The sequence below is a fragment of the Idiotropiscis lumnitzeri genome, chromosome 1 (genome assembly GCF_059441095.1).
Source record: "Idiotropiscis lumnitzeri isolate Australia: NSW breed Sydney's pygmy pipehorse chromosome 1, RoL_Ilum_1.0, whole genome shotgun sequence".
Classification (NCBI taxonomy): Eukaryota; Metazoa; Chordata; class Actinopteri; order Syngnathiformes; family Syngnathidae; genus Idiotropiscis; species Idiotropiscis lumnitzeri.
In genome coordinates, this window is record NC_142391.1 from 7,943,226 (window position 1) to 7,964,713 (window position 21,488).

Sequence of the window (21,488 nt, forward strand, 5' to 3'; positions counted from 1 at the left end):
GAGCAGAGTGTCAAATTGTAGTGCTATATTTAACGTGAGTGGTGACGATTGAATTCAAAACTTGACACACCGTTTATTGACGAGGGTAAAAAGAAAAAAAACTTCAAAACCTGTACGGAGAAACGCACAGAATGTTTAACTGTAGCCGAGTAACACCTCATTTTAAATTTTTTTTTTTAAATTCTTTTAGACTTACGGGGATTCATTTCTATGTATATATTCCACAGGATGCATTCACGCAGGTTGGTTAGTTTGAAAAAAAAGCTTAGTGTTGGACAGGTGTGATCGTTTTGCTTGGTGTAATGTGAACTGTTAAATACGGCGAGCTGTTTAATTCACATTAGCTCAAGTGTGAACACTACATTTCGTAACTTTTGGTTCAATGACAAAAATGTGTGAGTGAGTGAAAGTGAGTGTGAGTGTGAGAATGTGAGAGTGAGAGTGAGAGAGAGTGAGTGAGAGAATGCGAGAGAGCGAGATTGTGAGAGAGAGTGAGAGAGAGACAGAGCGAGAGAGAGAGACAGAGACAGACAGACAGACAGACAGAGAGAGAGAGAGAGAGAGAGAGAGAGAGAGAGAGAGAGCAATGTGTGCTAAAAACCAGCTTTAAATTGATCAGCCTTGAAAGTTAAAATAATAAATAAATAAATTTTTAAAAAAAAGAAATAATCGGCAAAATGCCAAATATTAGCCCGTCCGAAAATCGGTCTATCACTACTATCAAGAATAGTAGCATCTCACCCACTCAACGTGGAATTGTGGCAATTATCGCCCAAATCAATCCAAAGCAGCATCCCTGATCACAGCCATTTTTCACTATTGTATGTCCCACAATGCACTGTGGCAGTGGCTCCCTGCAGCGGGCCTGACGTGATTTCAATTGATTTGTGGAGCGCCAAGAAGAGACACTCGCAGCCGAGTGCCACCCACCAGCTTTTTTACTCCACAGAGAGCTGTTGCCATGGCACTACTCTATCACGTACACACGTACAGAAAAAGTTCAATATTCCACTCTCGTTTTCCCTATTTCCACTCAGGGGGGGAGGGCCTAGTTTTTGCACTCGGGCCATTATTCCACCCTGGCTGTTTGCTTAGGGACCATTAGGGGACACAGACTGAAAAGCGACTCAGCATATTCAAGACGGCACATGGAGAGGGTGGTTGAAAAACTACAACCACTCTTCACATATCATTGCTCGCCCAGAAAAGTTGACCTGTAGTGTGTTTATGTCAACCAAGGTCGGAGTGAGAGAACGTGACAAATATGAGGTTGGTCGGTTCAAGGCAGAAGTTTATAGTCGCCACGGAGACATCTTCACGTTAGAATTGAGTTGGTAATGCTGGAAAACACTCAAGAGTTTTTGCTATAACGAGTGAAGTTTAGTCCGATAATGGATTTAGGGCTACGTGGCAGCAGCAGTCATGTGGCACTGAATGAATGCAGTGGTTCAACTTTGAACAGTACTTTTCCCTTTGAGCCAAGTGGCTGCTCGAAATTGAGGCTAAATGTCAACAGTTTAAAACAGGTGCAGTACAGAGCTCAAGGATACACGGAAGGACAACAAGCCAGGCAGCAATGTCAGAAAGCAAAATATATTTTACAAAGACTGAACTTTCCAAGAAAACATCCTTTGACAATCCAGCTCAACTCCTGCAGAGTGAGGAAAAGTTGAAGTTTGAAGACAACCATCTATTATCTGAACCGCTTAGCCTCACACGGGTCGCGGGGAGTGCTGGAGCCAATCCCAGCTATCTTAAAATATGAAATTGACCATATTTGGACGTATGTGGTTTCAGCTCCAGTTGATTTTCTGTCGGTCCCTTTCACGCAGTTCAATGACATTGGGGGAGAAAAAGAAAAAGCAGTGAACAAGCTCAGCTGGTAGAGTGGGTCATCTCTTGACCAAAGGGTCGCCGGTTCGAATACAAGCTCGAACTGTCCACTGTCGACGTGCACCTTTGAGCAAAATTCTGAACCACAAGTTGCCTCCAGGCCGGGAGCGGAGATGACAAAACTGTTCTTAATTGCCTTACCTGGAAGATGTAAAATTCACCATGTTGTTATTTCGACAGCGACTGATGATATGAACAACGACCTACCATACGAGCTTCCTCCCTTTGGGTAGGTTTGTTAAAGACATGACAAGACTCACCAGACAAAACAAACTAAGAAGCGGAAGCCGTCACATCCAAAAGAGTGCCGTGTTGATAGCGAAGCAAACGCTCTCTGAGGAATTGAGGTGCAACGCGTCCTGTCTTAACAAATGTGTCACAAAAGAAAAAAGGTTGCGAGAGTATTTTATCAGTGTTAAGTGCGATCTGGGGATGGGTTATTATCCTTTAATATCCTCTGTCTCCTCCTACTTAGCGTGGACGAGACTCTCTTGCGCGCATACAAAGATGGGCCCAGCCATTTTACCACCAATTCCAAGAAAACAAAAATTTATGCACCTAAAGATCACTTCATTGATTAGGCCTGATCTAGACTTCCTCTCAACTGGATTTACATTTTATGTGTGCTGTTCTAAATTAGGGGCCCAATAGACAGGTTTTACATGTACAAGTATTTTCAAGTTTAGTTGTTCTGGACTAACTCTGCCCCATTGAGTTGAATCCAAGTAACATCCACACGACTCAACCGGCCGCTATTGGCAATTATCCCAACGGTCCTCAATCCTGTTCCTCAAGGGCTGGAGTCTGGCCCGTTTCCCATCGCTCCCTGCTGGAACACACCTGATTGAAATGGCCAGATAATCAGCAAGGCCTGTAGAAGCTTTCGATCAAGTGCGTCGCTGCAGGGAAAGATGGAAAACAGACAGGACACTCAGCATTCGAGGAACAGGATTGAAGACCTGGTCTATAGCAACAAGTCTCAACTAGTATGTTGCAGACAGCTAGAAAAACATTACACATGGTCTTTGGACTATTACAGTATTGACGACTTTCTGAGGTTGATAACGATGCGCAATGAACTGGTGTGCGCAGTGGCGGGAAAAAACCTCGTTGAGAAAGGGTGTGAGCTGCTACCGTCATATATGCTATTTGTCAATAGATCGTTTTCTATGCATTACCTACATGTTTATCATTTCTGCCAAAGTAGCGGATTGCCATCGCAAACTGAGGACCACTTCCACAGTGTCCGAGTGACTTGCTGCCTTCAGTTTTGAAAACAAAAAGAACTTTGGCCGTCATGTTTTAGAAACATTTTTACATCCATTCATCAGTATTCAGTACACCTCTGTACCGTACCAAAACACCTACAAGGAGTACATTAGGTAAAGGCTGTCCTAAAAAGCTCAGATCAATGATGAGAAATAAGTGATATTTTGTGGCTGTATCGTTAAGAGTAGTAGTAGTGTTCAAATCTTACCATTCTTAGTCGGAACATACTGTAATCTATTACTAATCTATTACTGCTGGCCTTCTACCACTTGTCCATCGAGATGACCTACTGTGTCTCTACCTGGTACGGCGGCTGCACTGAGGCAGACAGAGTGAGGCTCCAGAGGACAGTCAAAACAGCGCAGAGGATTATTGGCTGCCCTCTTCCCTCCCTGACGGACATCTACACCACCCGGTGCCTCAGCAGAGCTCTCAATATCATGAGGCAATACTCACCCGAGCTCACACCTGTTCGACCTGTTGCCCTCTGGCAGGCGCTACAGGTACATCCAAAGAAAGACTAATAGACTGAAAAACAGCCTTTCCCTCATTTTGTAAACAGGACTGAATCAAAACCAGCTATAATATACCAATGATAAAGAGATATGGCTTCAGACAAGAACATTTAATTTGTCTTAGTACTTGGCAGGCAAGGCAGATGGTATGGGGGGGAGGTGGGAGCCAAAAGTATGGTTTAAGACAAATGGGCTGAGGGGCTAACTTAACAAAAGGGTAATATTTCAACACTTGTTTGTCTGAGAAATAAAATGAAGACAGTCCAATCCCATTAAGTGACTTTCATCCGCATCGGGGGGAAAGAAAAAAAAAAAAAAAAAAAAAAGCAATTGCGGCGTACCGACTCGTACGCATAACCGCATTTCGCCCTTCACCTTCATCCTTCCTCCCCATTTTCTATCCGAGCTGCTTTCCCTTTTCTTGCCATTGTTCTCCACTGGCCCGTGATTCACTCAGCCTCTCGCTCTCTCTCTCTCTCTCACACACGGCCATGCAGGCTTCAGTGAACCCGCCCGCCGTCAGCCGGCGCGGCCCAGGAGCAACCAGCTGAATTATTGAGAGCATAAAAATGCTGCCGCTAATGGATCCTGAATAAACACGCTGGCTAAAGCTGCTGCCGTGGCTTCCTGGGCTGCCACGGGGCATGAAGCGAAGAATACGGGAAGGGTTGAGGATGCGGATATAGGAGGTAACCCGGGGCCGTGGTTTCGTCGGAGACTGAGCCGTAATTACGCAACACCTTCAAAGACTTTTGTGGTTTTACTGACAAAACCCCTCCGATAAAACTGGTGAAATAAAGATCTGGCAGGCCTCGGGCAGAATGTTTAAGCCATTCTAGTTACAAGGGTCGAGAGAAAACACGATTTATCCAGACAGTAATTCAGTCAACAGTATCTTGAAATAACGATATAATTCTTATATTACCAGGGGGTGTCAAACATACGGCCCGCGGGCTGGATCTGGCCCACAAACGGGTTTAATCCGGCCTGTGAGATTCAGAAAAGTATAAAAATAAATTAATAAGGTACGTCCCCACTGAATAAACAGCTGCCCCAAATTCGCCAAATGGCCAATGTTCGTTGTAGACAAGTAAGATACATATATTTACTAAATTCAACAGACTTTTACGATCATCTCATATCTTTTAATATGTATCGTAAAATTTTATGTGACGGCCAATCCGTAAGACTTTCTTTCAAAGTGTTATTGTTGATCTGCGTAATATTGACACCAGTTGTTTTCTGTTATAGATCATGATTTTACTGGTCCTGCCAACTTGGTCATAGAGCTAAAATGAGTTTGACAGCCCTGATGTCGTCAATGATGATATCATGATACAGCAGTTGAATGGTATCAATTGAAAATGGTCATTGGTTAATTTGGTGATTTTGGAATGATTTGGGCTTTAATTGCAATCGTTAGCAGTTGAAGGTTGGGTTGCTAATGCAGGTTTTTTTAATGACACAGCTCTGATACTTCAGCGGAACTAATTTAAACTAACAAAACACGCCAATGATGATCAATAACCTACGCTGACGCAGCAAGAAATAAATGCAGTGAATATTTGTATGAAAAACACTTGCAGGTCATGAATGCATAACAAATGAGCAGTGAGTTTGTGACCATAAACGGAAATGCAAATCTTACATTGAGTGACTAACTACTGGAAAATAAAAACACGAAGGGAATTTAAAAAATAAATAAATGGTCCTTTAGATGCTTTACTGTGCTGTGACTTTTGTCATTTAAATGTCAAACAAGTCTTGCATCTGATGTTGGCACAGGGATACTGCACTGTAATGCCGGTTTTGTCCATTAACCCTTTTGCTATCCACGCTCTTCCAAACTCTTGTCTTTTGGGTCTCATGAATTGTAAGAGGACCATGTGATGTGTATGTAAATGGTAGAAATTTGGAGATATTGCCCTGCCGTGTAGCAGGTGTGTTGCACAATGCCAGGTTGAAAAAGATCTGCAAGGTCAGCTAACGAAGATGAATCCGTGGGTTGAGGCAGGTCAGTCGCTTTTATTGAGATGGAAGATTGCCTCTTTAAATGTGCCAGTGCCGGCTCGAGCGTAGTAACGTTGAGGACAAGGCCTCAGCAAGGGTCGTATCTAAACTTTCTATAACTTGCATCCTATGTTGTCAATCATTAGAAGGAGGTAGACAGAGTTCCGTTCCAACGGTGAGGACACAACCACAATTTTTACTTAAATTGGAATGTGTCATAGAACACCACTTCTGCATTTATTAAGTAACAGAACATTCACACAATTCCATGATCGCATTCCTGACGATTAATTAATCAAACATCAGACCCATTAAACTCCTGATGCTTTCTTAAATGTGAATGTAGATCAGGTAAATATCTCGCCAGTCTTATTTCTTTGACATTCTATACAAGGCATAACAGTGATAGACGGATTATCGTCCGGGCCGATTATTTGGCATTTTGCCGATTATCGGCATCGACCTTTTTAATAACTTTCAAGGCCGATAAAATAAAATGGGCTTTTTTTTGGTTCTGTGCAGCACATTTCCCTATCTCGCTGCCTGGAAAAGCAGATTGTTCCGCCCACAGCAACATCTGATTGGTTCCTTGTGCAGTTGGTAGCAGCCAATCAGCAGTAAGATGCCTGTTTGCTTTTTCACCTCGAGTCACACGCACTACGACAGACTTTGCTGAAATTTGAATCAATGTAAGTCTACTAGATCTAAAAAAATATATATTTAACAAGTTGTAAATCACTAAAGTTGTTTAATAAACATTAAAACAAATAAAATTTAAAAGTTTTGCACTTTTTATTTATTTTTTAATTTTTTTCAACCAATGACTATCGGCCTGAAATATCGGTTATCGGCCCCGTGACGACTAACCATCGGTGTAGGCCCTGAAAAAAAGCATGACTGTCTATCACGAAGGCATAACATCTAAGGTGTAAATTTGTGAAATCCCGCATATGCCATAAGCTAAAATAGTAAGACGCCGAAGGGCAAAGAGAAGCTTGTGTAATTAGATAAGACAGGGATCTAGGAATGTGGCGTGCGCTGGGAATTGTGTACGCGCCAGAACATGTTCACTCCTCTCAAGCTACTTGTGGATCAAATTGTGAAGAAAGAGCACAGTGCCCTTATGTATCCTCTTCTAATGAACACACTCCAAGGGAAATGAGCACAGAGAGCAAAAATTACAATAAGAATAGGGAGGTTTCCATTAAAATAAAAGAACAACGGAGCGAGCGGGGAGAAAAAACAAAAAAGAAAAAAGCTTGCCGGGAGCTTCTAAGATTATGACTCAGCCTAAAATGTGCTCGCCTGCGAGCATGAATTGTTTGCGTAACGATGCACTGTGGACTTTGTGTGTGCAGATAAGTTGTATTCCCACAATGAAAAGGCATAAAATACATTTCCTTATGTAAATGTAATACAATAAAGCATCCCTGTCTGACAGCTACAGACTAAAGAAAGAAGACTGATAAGATGGAGGAGAAGTCGAGAATAGACACGTCGGATCATAGAGGGGTATTTACTAATCCCAGAGGAAAGATTTTTCATCACAAATACCTAAACCGCTTCTTTTAATAAATTGCGATGATGCTGATGCCACAGCATTATAGTGAGGTATTGTCAGGCCATTTGCTTCTGGTAGAAGAGACAAATGTGGAGAGTAGATTCCATTTTTTTTGGGCAAACGGAGGGAAATACACATTAAGAGAGGTATTCCCCCCAAAGTAAATTTTTTTTTTATGCATTAGTCCATCAAAGATGAAACGATTTTAGTGAGCTCATCTATCCCATGTGTTAGCAGTAGGATAGCAGACTTTGGTAGGACGAAGTAAAGTGAGTTGGTAAAATATATGCACAATTCTTTGTTTTAAGCTGAGCTTGAGAGTAAACTTTTATTGGTAGAGGCAATAAACAACAGTTGGCAATGGCGAACAATTTTGTTGTCAAGTTCACAGCTGCCGTTTAACATTTGGATTGCCTGGAGCACGACGGTGAGTCAAATTTTAGCTCCCAAACTGAAATGGGGAAAGCAACAAAAACTAAATAAAACTAAAGTAAATTAACAAAAAAAGAAATTCAAGTTGGCGAACGGGTTTTTTGGGACTGCATCCAAAATGGCAGCAAAAATGAAGGAATTTGTTGTTTGGCGCCACGGTCAAGTGAGCTTTTTGAGTAACAGTCTTCAGTCACAATATTTAAATACGGCTATAAAATTATTTTTAGAAGCATGTAGAATCTTATTGCAGAATAATGAGGAAGAGGTATAAAAAAAAATACCATTATGTCCAGCACAGGGATGTCAGGACATAAACACACATGGCATTAGCCTTTTATGCCTCCAACCTCAACTCGGTGGCTCCAGAAATAGAGGCCGCCCCTGGCCTTGACCGTCTGCCTCCTTGCCTGCCTTACTACGACTGCCTCCTTTACTTTTCCACTGCACAGCCTTTTGCAAACAGATCACATGTCAGCATCCAGCCATCAGGCATCCGGGTGCCGCCGTGTCGAGTTTCCACACGACGACGAGGACGCTTTCGTGTGAGAGCGGTCCGGGGGAAACTTTGAAATGATTGCGTCATACCTCAAGGAATCTTGACCTCAAACGCCCGCGCAGAGCAATAATTAATGCAAGATCTAAATGTTTTTTTTCTGTCATTTCAGGGATGCGCCGAGGCAGTGCGCCATGAATAAATAACGAGGGGTAAAATACACCAGGATGTGCTTACCTTCTTTTTGTCCCTCATGGAGCTCTTGCCTCGCACCATGATTTTACATCCCGTTTCTGCTTCCAACTGTTTGGCCGTGAGTCCCCGCGGGCCGAGGATTCTCCCCACAAAGTTATACTGTGAACGAGAGAGGGACAGAGAGAGCAAACTGTTTTAAAATATGGAATGGAATATTGAGAAAATGGGCTTGGACAATGACCAAAAAGACGACTAATAACGCTTTCAATAGGAACATCTATTGGACAATACTCTATTTCACATTTGTCCAACTCAAAGCCCGGGGGCCAGATCTGGAACGCGGCCTCATTTTATGTGGCCCACGAAGGGCAAATCTTGCGCGTCAGCTTCTTGTTTCGAGCAGATTTTCTTCACTTCTCACAACATTAAAATATGAGATATTGCCATTTATTTGTTACAAATCTTCCACTTTTAAAATCAATTGAAAAATTGTTCAACAAACAATTATTTTCTGGTTTCTGATATCCAAACTAGCTTTCTATCAATTTGTTGGGTATATGTGGTAATATTCGGTGATCATACATTTCTATGGGTTCACAGTCATAACGGTCCTAAGGGAAACCATAACGACAGTGAATAAATAAGAAATTAATAAAAAAACACATTATGTAGCAGTTCTACGAGATAAGGGTAGTTGTGTGCGAGAGTTCAGCATGGAAGAAATTGTTTTTCAGTCTGTTAGTCTTTGTGTCTTCTGGTGTTCGATACATGGATGAAAAGTGGAATGGCAACTGTGGCTCTCCTTTCTCACAGGTGAGGGCATTACAGTAAGTAAGTATGCAGTTAAAACACATAAAAAATTATTGCTATAAACTTTAGGTTTCTGAAACATAGCGGCGACAAAAGTATGATAAGCTCCACAAAATATCTGACATATAGCCGAGATGTGGTGGGTGAGCCACAATTTCGCGAGGGACATTTTGTCAGATTCCCATTCTCATTAAATATCGTTGTTTTATTACAGGGCAGGATCCTGGATTTATGGCGGTGCTGGCATTCCGAGGTAACCGATGATGCACAAAGAACCAGTTTGCACAGTGGTCATGCGGCACAAGAAGGCACGTACTGCTGTACTTCCTTTCATTCTGTACTTTACGACAACAGATTAGTCAAACAATGAGCCATACGCAAATTTGGGTGACATGGCCATAGGAAACCGTGAACCCAAACGCACACTCGTTCAATAGAACTCAGTAAATGCAAAAATTCAAGACGATGCGACCAACGAGTCTCATTTGTTTTGCACAGCAGGGCGAGAGAAGTTAGTGTCGGATGTTACTTTACATCTAGGTTCCACCTTCTGCACAGCCAGCATCCGGTATGTCAACGTTGTCCGTTTTGCAGGAAAAGTCAGCTTTTACAGGCGGTGTAAAAAAAAAAGGCGTTTGACGGCAAATTGCAGCGGGATTGAAGAGTCGGAGGTTAGGTGAGGCTGTGTGCAAATAAAATGTCTTATCAAGACCTTTTGTTTTTTTGAACTGCTTTGTGACTTTGTACTAAAAGAAAAACGGATAAACGGAGGTAATCCCCTCCACTTGGAACTGCCTTCCAATGGGATAAAGGGAAAATGTGTTGAAATAATCCAACAGGGTTCTCTTCCAAAATTAAAACAGAAAGAAAAGAGCGAGACGAGGTGCGCGGCCATGCATAAAGATAAGATTAAAACTACGAGATGCGAGACGCACACGTTCAAATGTGACGATATTGCTTTGAGTGCGACAATGGCGTGGCCGGCAGTGTAAGTTTGCCATGACAAAGACGTCGCCGTTCGTCTTTTGAGCTACAGCGATGAGCCTTGACACCGACGCATTAAATTCGTAAAACACAAGTCACATGCGCTTACTCACTCCACTGCACCGGCGCCTCTGCAAAGTACGAGAGGGCCATCGACGGAGTCACGTTTAATTACACGGGGATTACACATTTAAAGCACCATGTAAACAAACAAGGGCACGGGATAGTCAGGAACGCCAGGTTGCCATTTTGAACACGTCTGGTTGTAAGAGACGTGCCCCACGGTTGCAAGGGACAGACAACACGCGGCCTGTTTTAATCGTCGGGGTGACTAGTGCAATGGGCTATTTATGAGCAGAACTGCCTGCTGCAGGATGCACGGGGATACAGCCGACGATGTGCAGTGGACCCAAATAGAGTCTTCGGATGACACATGCAAGCAGAAAACACACGAGTCAAACAACATGAGGGGGTCTGTGTCACAAACGACCTCAAGCATGAGGAGATCCTTTGGTTGACTGACACACAAATGCACTGCAAATGACGGTGAGGTGACAGTTTGAGAATTTAAAATGTAAATTGGTCTTTGTTGTACATGGACGCGAATGTTTTAGTGGGGTCGGCACAAAGACATGAGTCAATGTGACAAAGGCTTCCTACGATATTTACTTTTTATTGTGTCACGCATGTTGCCATCGATGTAATGGGTGGATATTTTGGATTCATCTTCGTCAATTGGCGGCTCAAAAGAAAAAAATTCCGTATTAACACAGAAAAATGGCATTCGGGTGTTGTCTTTGCCGGCGTGGGACTTTGTGCCAAAGGTTTGTTCTGAACTGGAAGTACATGTTTTGAAGGATAGTTGGATATACTTGTTAAGAACTGACATGAAAAAAACAAACAAACATTTTTTTTATTATAAGGCGGTCCGAATGAACACGTCTATTTTGGGAAATTTCCATATATACATATTAAGGGAAACAAACTAGCAGGCGATAAGTCAAACTTCACTCCACTTCCATACGACATCTATACATAAGGCACACCCGATTATAAGGCTCATTGTCGACTTTTGAGGAAAATTAACAGGATTTTAAGTGTGCCTTATATTCCGAAAAATACGATAGATTGTTTCATTAAAACCAAATAACGACATTTGGCTTTTGTCTTCACGGCTTTGTGAGTCTTAGAGAGAATTTATGGAATTTCAAGCAGAAATTCATGATTTGCAGGAGAGTCCCGTTGGCCAATGGAGATGCTGATTAAAAACATGCATCATGAAATGTGTTTCCGCTGGTTGTTTGTCTACATTGTTTTAACTGAATGAAATAAAAAATAACCGGCAACCGGCTTTTCTCATCACCAACTGAGGAGTCTTTGGGAAGTTTTAGTCTGAAGTTGAAGTACGTATGTGTTTTGAAGAACAATTCTAGTGGTGATTTAAGAGACTTGTTAACAAGACGACGTTGTAAAACATGTCTTCTTTGGTTGTATAGGACCACGGTTAAACGATACATGCAGGAGAACCGAAACGATTTATTAAAGTCAAAATGGCGGATGGGAAGTTACGATCTTCCCTATGCGTTCATGATAAAACGAAAATCTCCTAGTAGCATATAGACGGCTGTATCTAGGGGTGTGGGGTTGGGGGGGCATTTTAAAACGTCCAAAACGTGAATAAATTAACTACTTATCTAAATCACAGAGCGCAATATGGACATACGACATGTTTATAGGACTATAAAGTTGAAACGCTATGAGAGATTCATGCGCCAGACCCCAAAGTAAGAGCGAAAGAGCAATTCAATATTTTATGACGGCGGCTCCTCTTCCCTCCCAGTGACACTGGCCGCTCTGCGAGGACACGGATATGTTGATGACAATTGCACTTGACAGAGAGCCCGTCGCTCTCATTAACATATTCATGACGGAGAAGAGCCGAGACAAATAAAGAGTGAAAAGGTTAAGTAGTGGATGACGTGCAAGCGCAAAGGTAAACGACACTAATATCTTTGTTTGTCACAAGCAGTGGAGAGCCGTTACAGGACTAAAGAAAGAAAAACTAAAGGCCAAATCCTCCTCTGCATGCTTTTTGTTTGACCAGCCGGGTGTGGGCCAGGTTTTTTTGCACGTTTTTATGGAAACGCATACTTGCTTGAGACATGAAACCAACCAGACTGAGGGAGGGAAAATAAAACAGCCCTCAAATGATAGATTCTGCTCGAGCCATCTGACAAATTTTCAAACCCTCTCAATCAATCTTTGTGATGGAATAAAACTTCATGCTCAATCCTTCAATAATGAGTTTTCGCAAACAAAAGCCTTGATATTTTGCTGTAAAAGGTGCTCCCCATTACATAAAAAAATAAATTTTAAAAATGAGGAGACATTGGGAGTCATCAGAAAGGCATTGAGCCTGCCAGGAATTCCACTCTGTGCAGCCAGTAAAAATATGATGGCTGCGGCGTCCTCTTTATGACATATTTCAACTCCTCTTGCTGCCTTTGTATCATATAAAAAAGGGTAATTGGCTGTTTACAATCTGGATGTTAAATGCGCCAAGATTTTGCGTTTAAATAATAGAAAAGTAGAAATTGTGGAGTGTAAATAATCCTGGACATTTTTAGTGGAGTTACGAAGAACAATTTGACTTGTGTTTCGCGGTCTCAAACTTGGGTTTTAAACTGGACAGTGATTTTTAAATTTGATGGGCAAATCAGTGCTGTTGTTCGGTCCATCTTAGGCAGCTGGCACAAGTGAAGCCCTTTCTTTACCAGCAGCACGTAGAAATAGTAATCCATGCCTTTGTTACATCTAGACTAGACTAATACTTGACTTTGGAGTCAGCCAGTGCTCCCTCAAGCGCCTCCAACTGGTGCAAAATGCTGCTTCTTGTCTGGCACTCGGAAGATGGTTCACATAACCCAAATCTTAGCCTCTCTTCACTAGCTCCCAGTGCACTTTAGAGTTCGCTTTAAGATACTTCTGTTCGTCTTCAAATCTACGTTTCTCCAGCGTACCTCTCCGAGCTCCTCCACCCCGACGCACCTGCCCGCTGCCTCAGGTCTGCGGACCAAATGCTGCTGGAGGTGCCGAGAACTAAGCACAGCCTCCGGGAGGATTGTGCCTTTTCTGTTCCCGGTCCTTCCCTATGGAATGTGTTTTAATGTGTGTTCTAATTTCCCACTAATTTCTATTACACCACATGGAAAGCGCTTTGTTACAGCGCCAGCTGTTGTGAAATGCGCTCTATAAATAAAGTTGTATTGTATAAAGAATTGTGCTCACATAGTGACCGCGGTTGTTCATATACTTAACTACAGAAGGTACACGGCACCCAGCTGTCCCCGGATCTTAAAATAGTCGTTAATGCTGTACAAGAAACTCAACTCACAGCATACTCATGGCAGGCGATAAGACTCCAAACTTTACAGAGACCCTTTACTTCCATAGGTAGGTGCTGATGTTTTGGTCAGGAACAAGGCCCAACAGTCAACCCGTTTAAAGTTATTTTTATGGCTGCAACTATCAAATATCTTTACAAACAAGCATTCTATTCTAATTCTCGTCCCATTGATTAACCAAATAGAAATCGATATTTTGCATGACAACACCTACGCCACATAAGGCTCGGTTATGGCGCTCTCAGCCGCGGCGAGAGGTCCACATATGTCCGTTCCTCACTCATAATAGCCAGACGGCGCCGTCTCTTTAGAAAAAGGACAGCGTGCAAGTGGAGGAGATTGACTAAAGGCAGTGAAAAAGAGTTTCAACCACCTTGCCTTATGGTGAGACTGTCCCAGAGCGTGCATTAAAACATAAACTTGCTTAGGCGACCAGATGAAATTTGTACTTACGCACACGGATTACGCACTCCCATTTGCTCACCGTTTCGAGCCCTGAGTAATAAATTGTGGCATCGGCAGTAATATCAATTAATTATCCTAGCGGGAAATGATCGCTGCCACACTTTGAGACAGAGAGTTTGCATCAACCTCTTTTTGTAATCAAATTACTGGAGTTATTTGATTAATTGCTTCAGCACAACAAATACCACCTGTTTATTTACAGAGGGTAACAAAAAAATATGTGCAATTGAGGAGAGGCAATAATGCCCTATTTTGTCTCAAGTGGGCAACGCAACATGCGGTAAATTGAGGCACGATGTCTAATCGAGCAAAGGCCATTATTTTCGTTTCACCACAAAAAAATATCCATTCGTCAACATAAAAAAAAATATTTGAAAGCTGTCCAGTTCAAACAAATTAAGGAAAAGTGAAGAAATATTTTATTTATTACAGATCCTGAATAGTGGCTTGCGATTGACTATGAACCAGTCCATGGATAAGATAAGGATGACAAGTGGGACAGAAAATGGTCGTGTGTATCTAGAATATATATAAAAAAAAAAACAAGGGGCACGTTTTCCAAAAGGTCTGTTTTCAGTGAGCTAAAATATAGTTTACATGCCGAACCATTTATAAAAGAGGTTTGCGGCGTGCAGAAGCTCAAAAGTGTAATTTTCCGACACACACTCACATTTTCAACTCAGTTACACATGTGCAGCTCTGGGATCTTAGTGGACAAACGTTTCCAACCCCGTTTGCTCTTTCCTGACTTCAAAGTTTTCACCGTTTTCCCTAACATACAAATACCGGAGAAGCACCTTGCTGCGCGTCTGCAAACCACATTTGTGTATGTGACGCAGTCAGACAAATACACACCAGCATACAAAGCCCCCTTCAGGACAAGGGCTTACAATGACATTAAAGGGACTTTTTTTTTTTTTTTGAGAAGCCCCAGTTATCGCGACACCACAGGCGGGTTATGCTGTGTGCATATCTATGCTTGTGCCTCTGTGTGTTTGTATGTGAATCCGCAATGTGGCCTGAACTCTTGCAGGCACCCAGAGCTGATTGTCACGCGCACGCGTGTGTGCGTGTGCGTGTGATGAAACAATAGCAGTTGCAGCAACAATGTCCAGAAAAGCAGGACAATTGGTGCGTTTGTTTGTGTCAGTGTGGGGACAGGAAATGAGATCAGGCCGAGTGCTCTGGGTGTGTGCGTGTCGAGCTTACTGGGCTGTACGGCGAATACCAATGACATATTAGCTGGTCTGGTGGGATTATGGAAATGAGGACTGTTCATCAATGTATCAGAGCAAGGTAGAATTGACACCTATTCCCGACAATGCCTCCTCACTTCCTTGCTTTCTGATGTCTAAATTAAGGCTGGGGCAATCCAATAGTTTTAGAGATCAGTATTCTACAATTATCCCATTGATCTATGCGTTAATTAATCCACTATTTCTATGTTCAACTGTAGTATCTGTGAGTTTCAGTTTGGCTTTACGAGGGGGGGGGGTCAGGCCTGGTGAGTGACGTGGGTGCCAGTAAATTACAGTGTAGAATTGACTGCCTTGAATCAATCGTCGTGAGTCGCGGCCATTGGCATCTTTTGCATGAACATGCTTGTTACGCGTTTGTTTTCTCACCATTTGTTCAATGAAGCGATTAAAAGTGCACCCGCGGCCGTGTGCACTTGCAGGACATTAAATATACATTCTAATTAGCAATAGGCTAGCTAGGCATTTTAAATGAGCTCACATCGATCGGTACGTTCCATTGTGTTGATGATCCGTTACGGTTCACATCGCCTTTTATCTTCTTCGTTCATCCTAAATCTTGGATGTACACCGTCTCTTTCTTCCTGGTTTGTAGCCATCACGCCAATTTATTTCTACAAGGAGTGGTATGTTCAACGTTAATTTTTGAAATTGAATTATTTGAGTTATAAATTAAACTGACTTTGGTTCTAAATCTAAAATTACACCATTTGGCAAAAGCTGTCCAAATCAATATCGGTTCCTCGTTGTAGGGGTAAAGTTCAAAGTCAAAAGTTCATTTTTTCCAATTCATCAAAAACACTATACATTAATGTATTGATACTATTGAACTATACTACTATTTTTGTCATTTTGTTTATTTTATTGCCATTTAATTGGTGACAAAATGTTTTGGACTGGCTTATAGTATTCATCTTACGTTTAATTGCTGACCCCTGATCAAAGAAATCGCCACTCCATCGGCCTCCAAATCATATTTCAAAGCGGAGAAGACTGTTGCTTCTGTTTTTCCTTCTTGCTCTATTCATAGCTTGCAGCAACTGAGGAGCAATACCTGGAGTCATCGGGTCACTCACAGCACAGAAGCTCACGCGCCACCTGCTGGCTGCTTGCCTCCAGTCACGCATTCATCTTTTCAGGCCCGAACCCTTGATGCACAACAACTAGCAGAGTGGACAAAACTGCACCGGTGTGACTTACATGGAAGGTCTGAGTGCATGAGGGCTCGTGTGATGGCGGATTTTGTTTTGATTCCAACGGTGACATTTTCGCCTGAAAGCCCCCGTAGACTTCAAAGCTCTCTTTTTAGCACATCCAGCATTTAGCACCTAATCCGTGGCCTCCTTTGATAGTTCTGTTTGGATTTATTGTGGGGTTGCAGGCACAGTGGAAATAGGCAGGAAAAATGGAAAGCGTTCAAGATTGACATCGGCTCAGGTTTCGGAGCAAAGAGGCGAGCAGAGTTCACTGTTTGACAAACTTTTGACATGAAAGTAAGTAGCAGTAGTAAGTAACCTTAATATCAAGTAAGAGTAATTCATTAGTAATTAACTAATTCACTACAAGCCCAGGTGCCTTCTATACACATCAATGGCAGTGAATGAGTGAAATAAAATAAAAAATAATTTATTAATCACTCAACAAAATTATTATTTTTTTAAGTTATTAATAAGTAATTCGTTTTGCCTTTTTCTGCAAGTCAAATCTGTGTGAGCTCATCACACAGCTCATCTCATTTAAAAGTGTGCGTACAATTAGATGTTACATTTAAATAAAAAAAATAAAAAATAAATACAATTTAAAAAAATAAATCACACTACCAGTAGATTTCCTGGAACACAAAGTGAAAGCAACACAAATATGGACAGACTGGTAGTTCCAACTTGCTGCCCACATTTTATTCAGGTCAGTGCTGTTCCAGACCATTAGTAAGATGTTTCTAACATCTGTGAACTAAAAAAAACACAAACGACTCCATTCTCAGACCAGGTTGTGACTTGATCTGTGGCACTTGACACAATTTGGTGATACTGTTCATCGGATGAACCAGAAATCCTCAACAGAAGTGACCAATCTGTGTCTTTGATTACACTACTCGACTGTCAACTATCCAACATCGTAATTTCTCAGCCTTTCTGGCAGTGTGCAGAGGTGAGACGTTAGGCAGCACATTTGGAAGCCAGGTAATGACTTCAGGGGGGTCAGAAGGATACCGGCTGCCAGTATGATAAGCGATGACACCCCCCACGGGAACGATCTTAATGACTTTCCCTTTGCTGGGATGTGGCCGAGTAATTTCGCAGGGGCGACGCAACAAGGTGCAGGACATCCGGTCGCCTTGATCCAACCTGGCTGCTTATATGTTTTTTAGGCGCACTTTGATCATCTTGGTAGAAGGGAAGACTTGTGAGGCACTTAAAATGAGTTTTCACAATCTTAACACTCACAGATGCAGTTATAGAGCACATACACTTCAGTCACATCATGCGATGAGTTATTCTGCTTGGCGGCAATTTTAGCATTATTAACTGTCCCATAAGCTTTCGTCAGTAATATTTGGTATTGTTTTATTTTTTTGGGGTGAGGTATCACAATACCAGTACTTCATGCAACCTCAGTTTAGGACAGCTCCCAATGTATGAGTTTTGAGAATACAAACATTCAGAGATGGGCACTTGACCCTTTTTTGCCGGTCAGTCCCCCTTCTTCCAGCCTCGATCTTGGTACCCTTCCGACATCAACACTCCAGCCTTGTTCCTAAAAATTGTCAGCCTCCGAACCCGTTCCAGCCCTGACACCCCCCCCCCACATCCTGCCCCAAAAATGGCCGTCTGGCCGGGCTGGACCGTTCTGCCCACAGGACAGACTGCCCAACTCTGCAAACGACAACTACTTTACGCAGCGGCATAAGAATATGTTCTACTATTATCGAGTATAGTTCAATTATTTTCACCTTTTGGAGGAGGGTCATTTAGTCAAAACATTGCTAGATTGTCACATTACTATACGTGGGATTAGTCGATATACGCTGAGAAGGAGGAAAGGATTTGAAATAAATATTTTGAAACCCAAGATGACCTGCCCTCAATCCAAATGGACATTCAACAAACAGCTAATACATACACAAAGGGAATAAATGTCTGCCATATTTAAAGACGCCCATCCTATCAGATGCCTGAAGGTCAGCGTAAATGACGTTCCCATCCGTCATCCGGCTTGCCTGTGTGTACGCGAGCGTACGCTTGGAAGAGAAGCGGCACCGAAGCACCAGATAGCATTTAATTGAAGGTGGACGCTATCAGATAGCCTGTGACTGAGCTGTCAGTCAAGATGCGGTCACCACAGTGACGCTAAAAAAAAAAAAAGAAGCTTTGTGCACCCCTGACGGCAATTGCAAACTGCTGCCTTTTAAGTACGGCAGATGAGAGCGACGCGTGACGAGACGCAAACATGCAGACTTGGACAATTTCATTATATATAATTAAATGACGTGCAGGTGGAGCGCACAACTTAATATGTCAAGTGTCATATCGTAATACAGTAGAACCTTCAAATGTAGGGCTTTTTTTCCCCTCCAAACAAAATTGTAAAATTAATTGATTTATTCCAGGCTCAGACTGTTGCCATAATAAAACCGATTCCGACTTTGAAGATGTCTGACAGACAGGTAATGGAGAGGAAAGCGAAAGGTGCTTACCGTCACCTAAGACGCAGTTTATAGGTCCTGTATAAATGTTGTGTGTTGTTTAATGAGTGTATTTATGTTAGCATATTTATTATTAATATATCTATGTTAGTGCTGTCAAGTGATATTTTTTTAACTAATTGATCACAAAAAATTCCATGATTAATTGTGATTAATCACATTTTTCAACTACTATTTTTGCAAAGCTTATTACAGACTTGAATAATATCTTGGAATTGATGGAAAATCACCAAATATGAAGTATATTTAATTCAAAGACTGTTCTAATAGCTTTCTTGGATTCTTGATTATGATCTAAATGGAGATGTCTTTGCAGACATTTAATTTCGAAACATTTCTCAAAACTGCCCACAAGCGCCACACTCCAGCAGTGTTGGTTTGCAAGGCCCAGTGGTAACTTAAACACCGTGTTTTGTTCTAAGACGTGCTAAAGACAGCTAATATGGCACAATATTTGCAAAGTATGCAATTATTTTTGCAGTAAATCAAACTGAGTTAACTGAGTTAAAATATTAGTATAATCTTTTGATTTAGTTAATTTTTTGAGGATTAATCACCTGAGTTAATGCTTTAATTTTGACAGCCCTAATTTATGTGTGTAACTTTTTTGAGTGTTCATATTGTTGAGGGCAATCCCACCCTTTCCTATGTTCCATTTCCAAGTTCTTATCCCAGATCTCACATATGGATTTGCTGACAATTCGCTGGTTTTGCAGATTTTTTAATCATATTTTTTGGGGGTGGCCTTCCCGCTTGACTAGATCTACCCCTTGCACAGAGCGGCAGCTGAATCACATTAAGAACCAAAACAAGAGCGATTCCATCAGTCAGATGACCATATTTGAAGAGATTCATTTGATATGTGCACAAATCTGAACTTGACACTTAGCAAAAAGAGTCTGAAATTGAAATATTTTCATTCTACAATGTTAAGATACATTTTGTGACTATGCATTTGTGTCTTTGCATGTTCGACCCCCCCACTTCTGACGGCAAACTAATGACTCTACCCCAACATCTTTTTTTTTTTTTTTTTTTTAAATAAATGAATAGCACTTGTCAAAAGTTCTTTTAGTACAATGCTGCAGGTCGCTAAAAAACAAATGGCCGTAGTTTTAACAGCACTCATGTAATAGGGTGAGTGACGGAGAAAAATCATAAAACGGCGTCACCATTCATTTTTCCTCCCAAAGGGCTTTAAAAGGATAAGGAGAAATCTGGTGAATCAGTTGGAAATTTGAGACGTGGAAAATGTTCCCTGGTCCAGGCCCCAATCACCATTACTGCTTCCTTAAGCATTGGCAAGATGGAGATAAGAATTTTCTCTACCATTTCTGGCCTCTCATTTTTCATCCTGACACAAAAAAAAGAAAGGTCGCCATGGTACTGTACATTGAGTGCCACGGCTAGTGCACACGTGGAAGCTCAAGGTATACAGTATTCTCTAAGAATAGAGCCCATAATTTCATTCAGGCCTACCGCTGATTTCCCCTGGTTTCAATCACCACACCTAATTATAACAAAGCTATCTGCCGTTTTCTCTTTTCTCTGGGACGTAACAAACGCACATGCGCAAACTCAAATAACAGTGACAAAGTATCCGAGTGATAGGGGCGCCGTTCCTGCTGTGTCGTCTGTCCTTTTGAATGAATGTGCGCGTCTGCTAAGGTCATCACTGAATCATCTCAGCCACCAGGGGGGGGGGGGGCCTAATTAATTTAGTAGCTTTCTTGGCAGCTTGTAAACACAATGCTGACTTAACGGAGCTGCTCAGTGCAGTGCAGCAAAGCAAAGTGGAAACGCATGACGGTCAGCTGAGGACCCAAAGCATTAAAATGTGTGAAAGTCACTCAACATGCATTTAAATCTCCTCGTCCGTTAAAGCACCAAGTCTCAACCAAACTCAGCTATAGTTTCACATTCCACGTTACTTGCTATGGAAGGCCCAGAGGAGACTCAAGCTAATCCTCAGGTATGCCTCTATCAAGTCTCTCAAGGGGAAAACGCTGCCCATGCCTGACTGAGGTCATACACTTCTCTCCTCAATGCTTCTTATCCTTCGTCACCTCCTCTACGTTTATTCCTTTCCTGGAGCAAGTTGCTGGGATTACAAAGTAAACCCCGGCACCACCGCTACATGCGAATGCCCGAAATGCGATGGATACACACGACGGAGATTCCTAAACAGAAGCAGCAACACGTGCAATCCACATTCCTCATCTACACCATCAATTGGTTAACGGCTTAGCACGAGGAGACATGCCGATACGTACGTCTGGGTAGTCTTTGACAGGCACAAACAGTTTTTCCTGCAGGTAGACCATGGGTCCCATAGGCTCAGGCAGCTCCAGGGGGTGTCTGTCCACAAGGCCATTGACTGTGTCACTGTACATGTGTTTGCGCACTCTGTTGATCTCTGAAAAAACAAACAAACACAAAAGAGCAGTCAGTCGGGGTGTGTGTGTGTGTGTGTGTGTGTGTGTTGGGGAATACCA

The 21,488-nt window shown here is 42.1% G+C and overlaps 1 protein-coding gene across 4 annotated transcripts in view; it reads right to left on the bottom strand.

Annotated features, from left to right (window-relative positions):
• qkia (QKI, KH domain containing, RNA binding a) overlaps window positions 1–21,488 on the bottom strand; it is a 76,139-nt gene that overhangs the window by 27,745 nt on the left and 26,906 nt on the right. For all 4 annotated transcript variants that reach the window (XM_088314262.1, XM_088314252.1, XM_088314244.1 and 1 more), the window contains exons 2-3: window positions 21,267–21,409; window positions 8,411–8,527 (exon numbers count right to left, since the gene is read on the bottom strand). In XM_088314262.1, coding sequence (XP_088170388.1) covers window positions 8,411–8,527; window positions 21,267–21,409 — 260 coding nt within the window. The remainder of the gene's footprint in view (window positions 1–8,410; window positions 8,528–21,266; window positions 21,410–21,488) is intronic.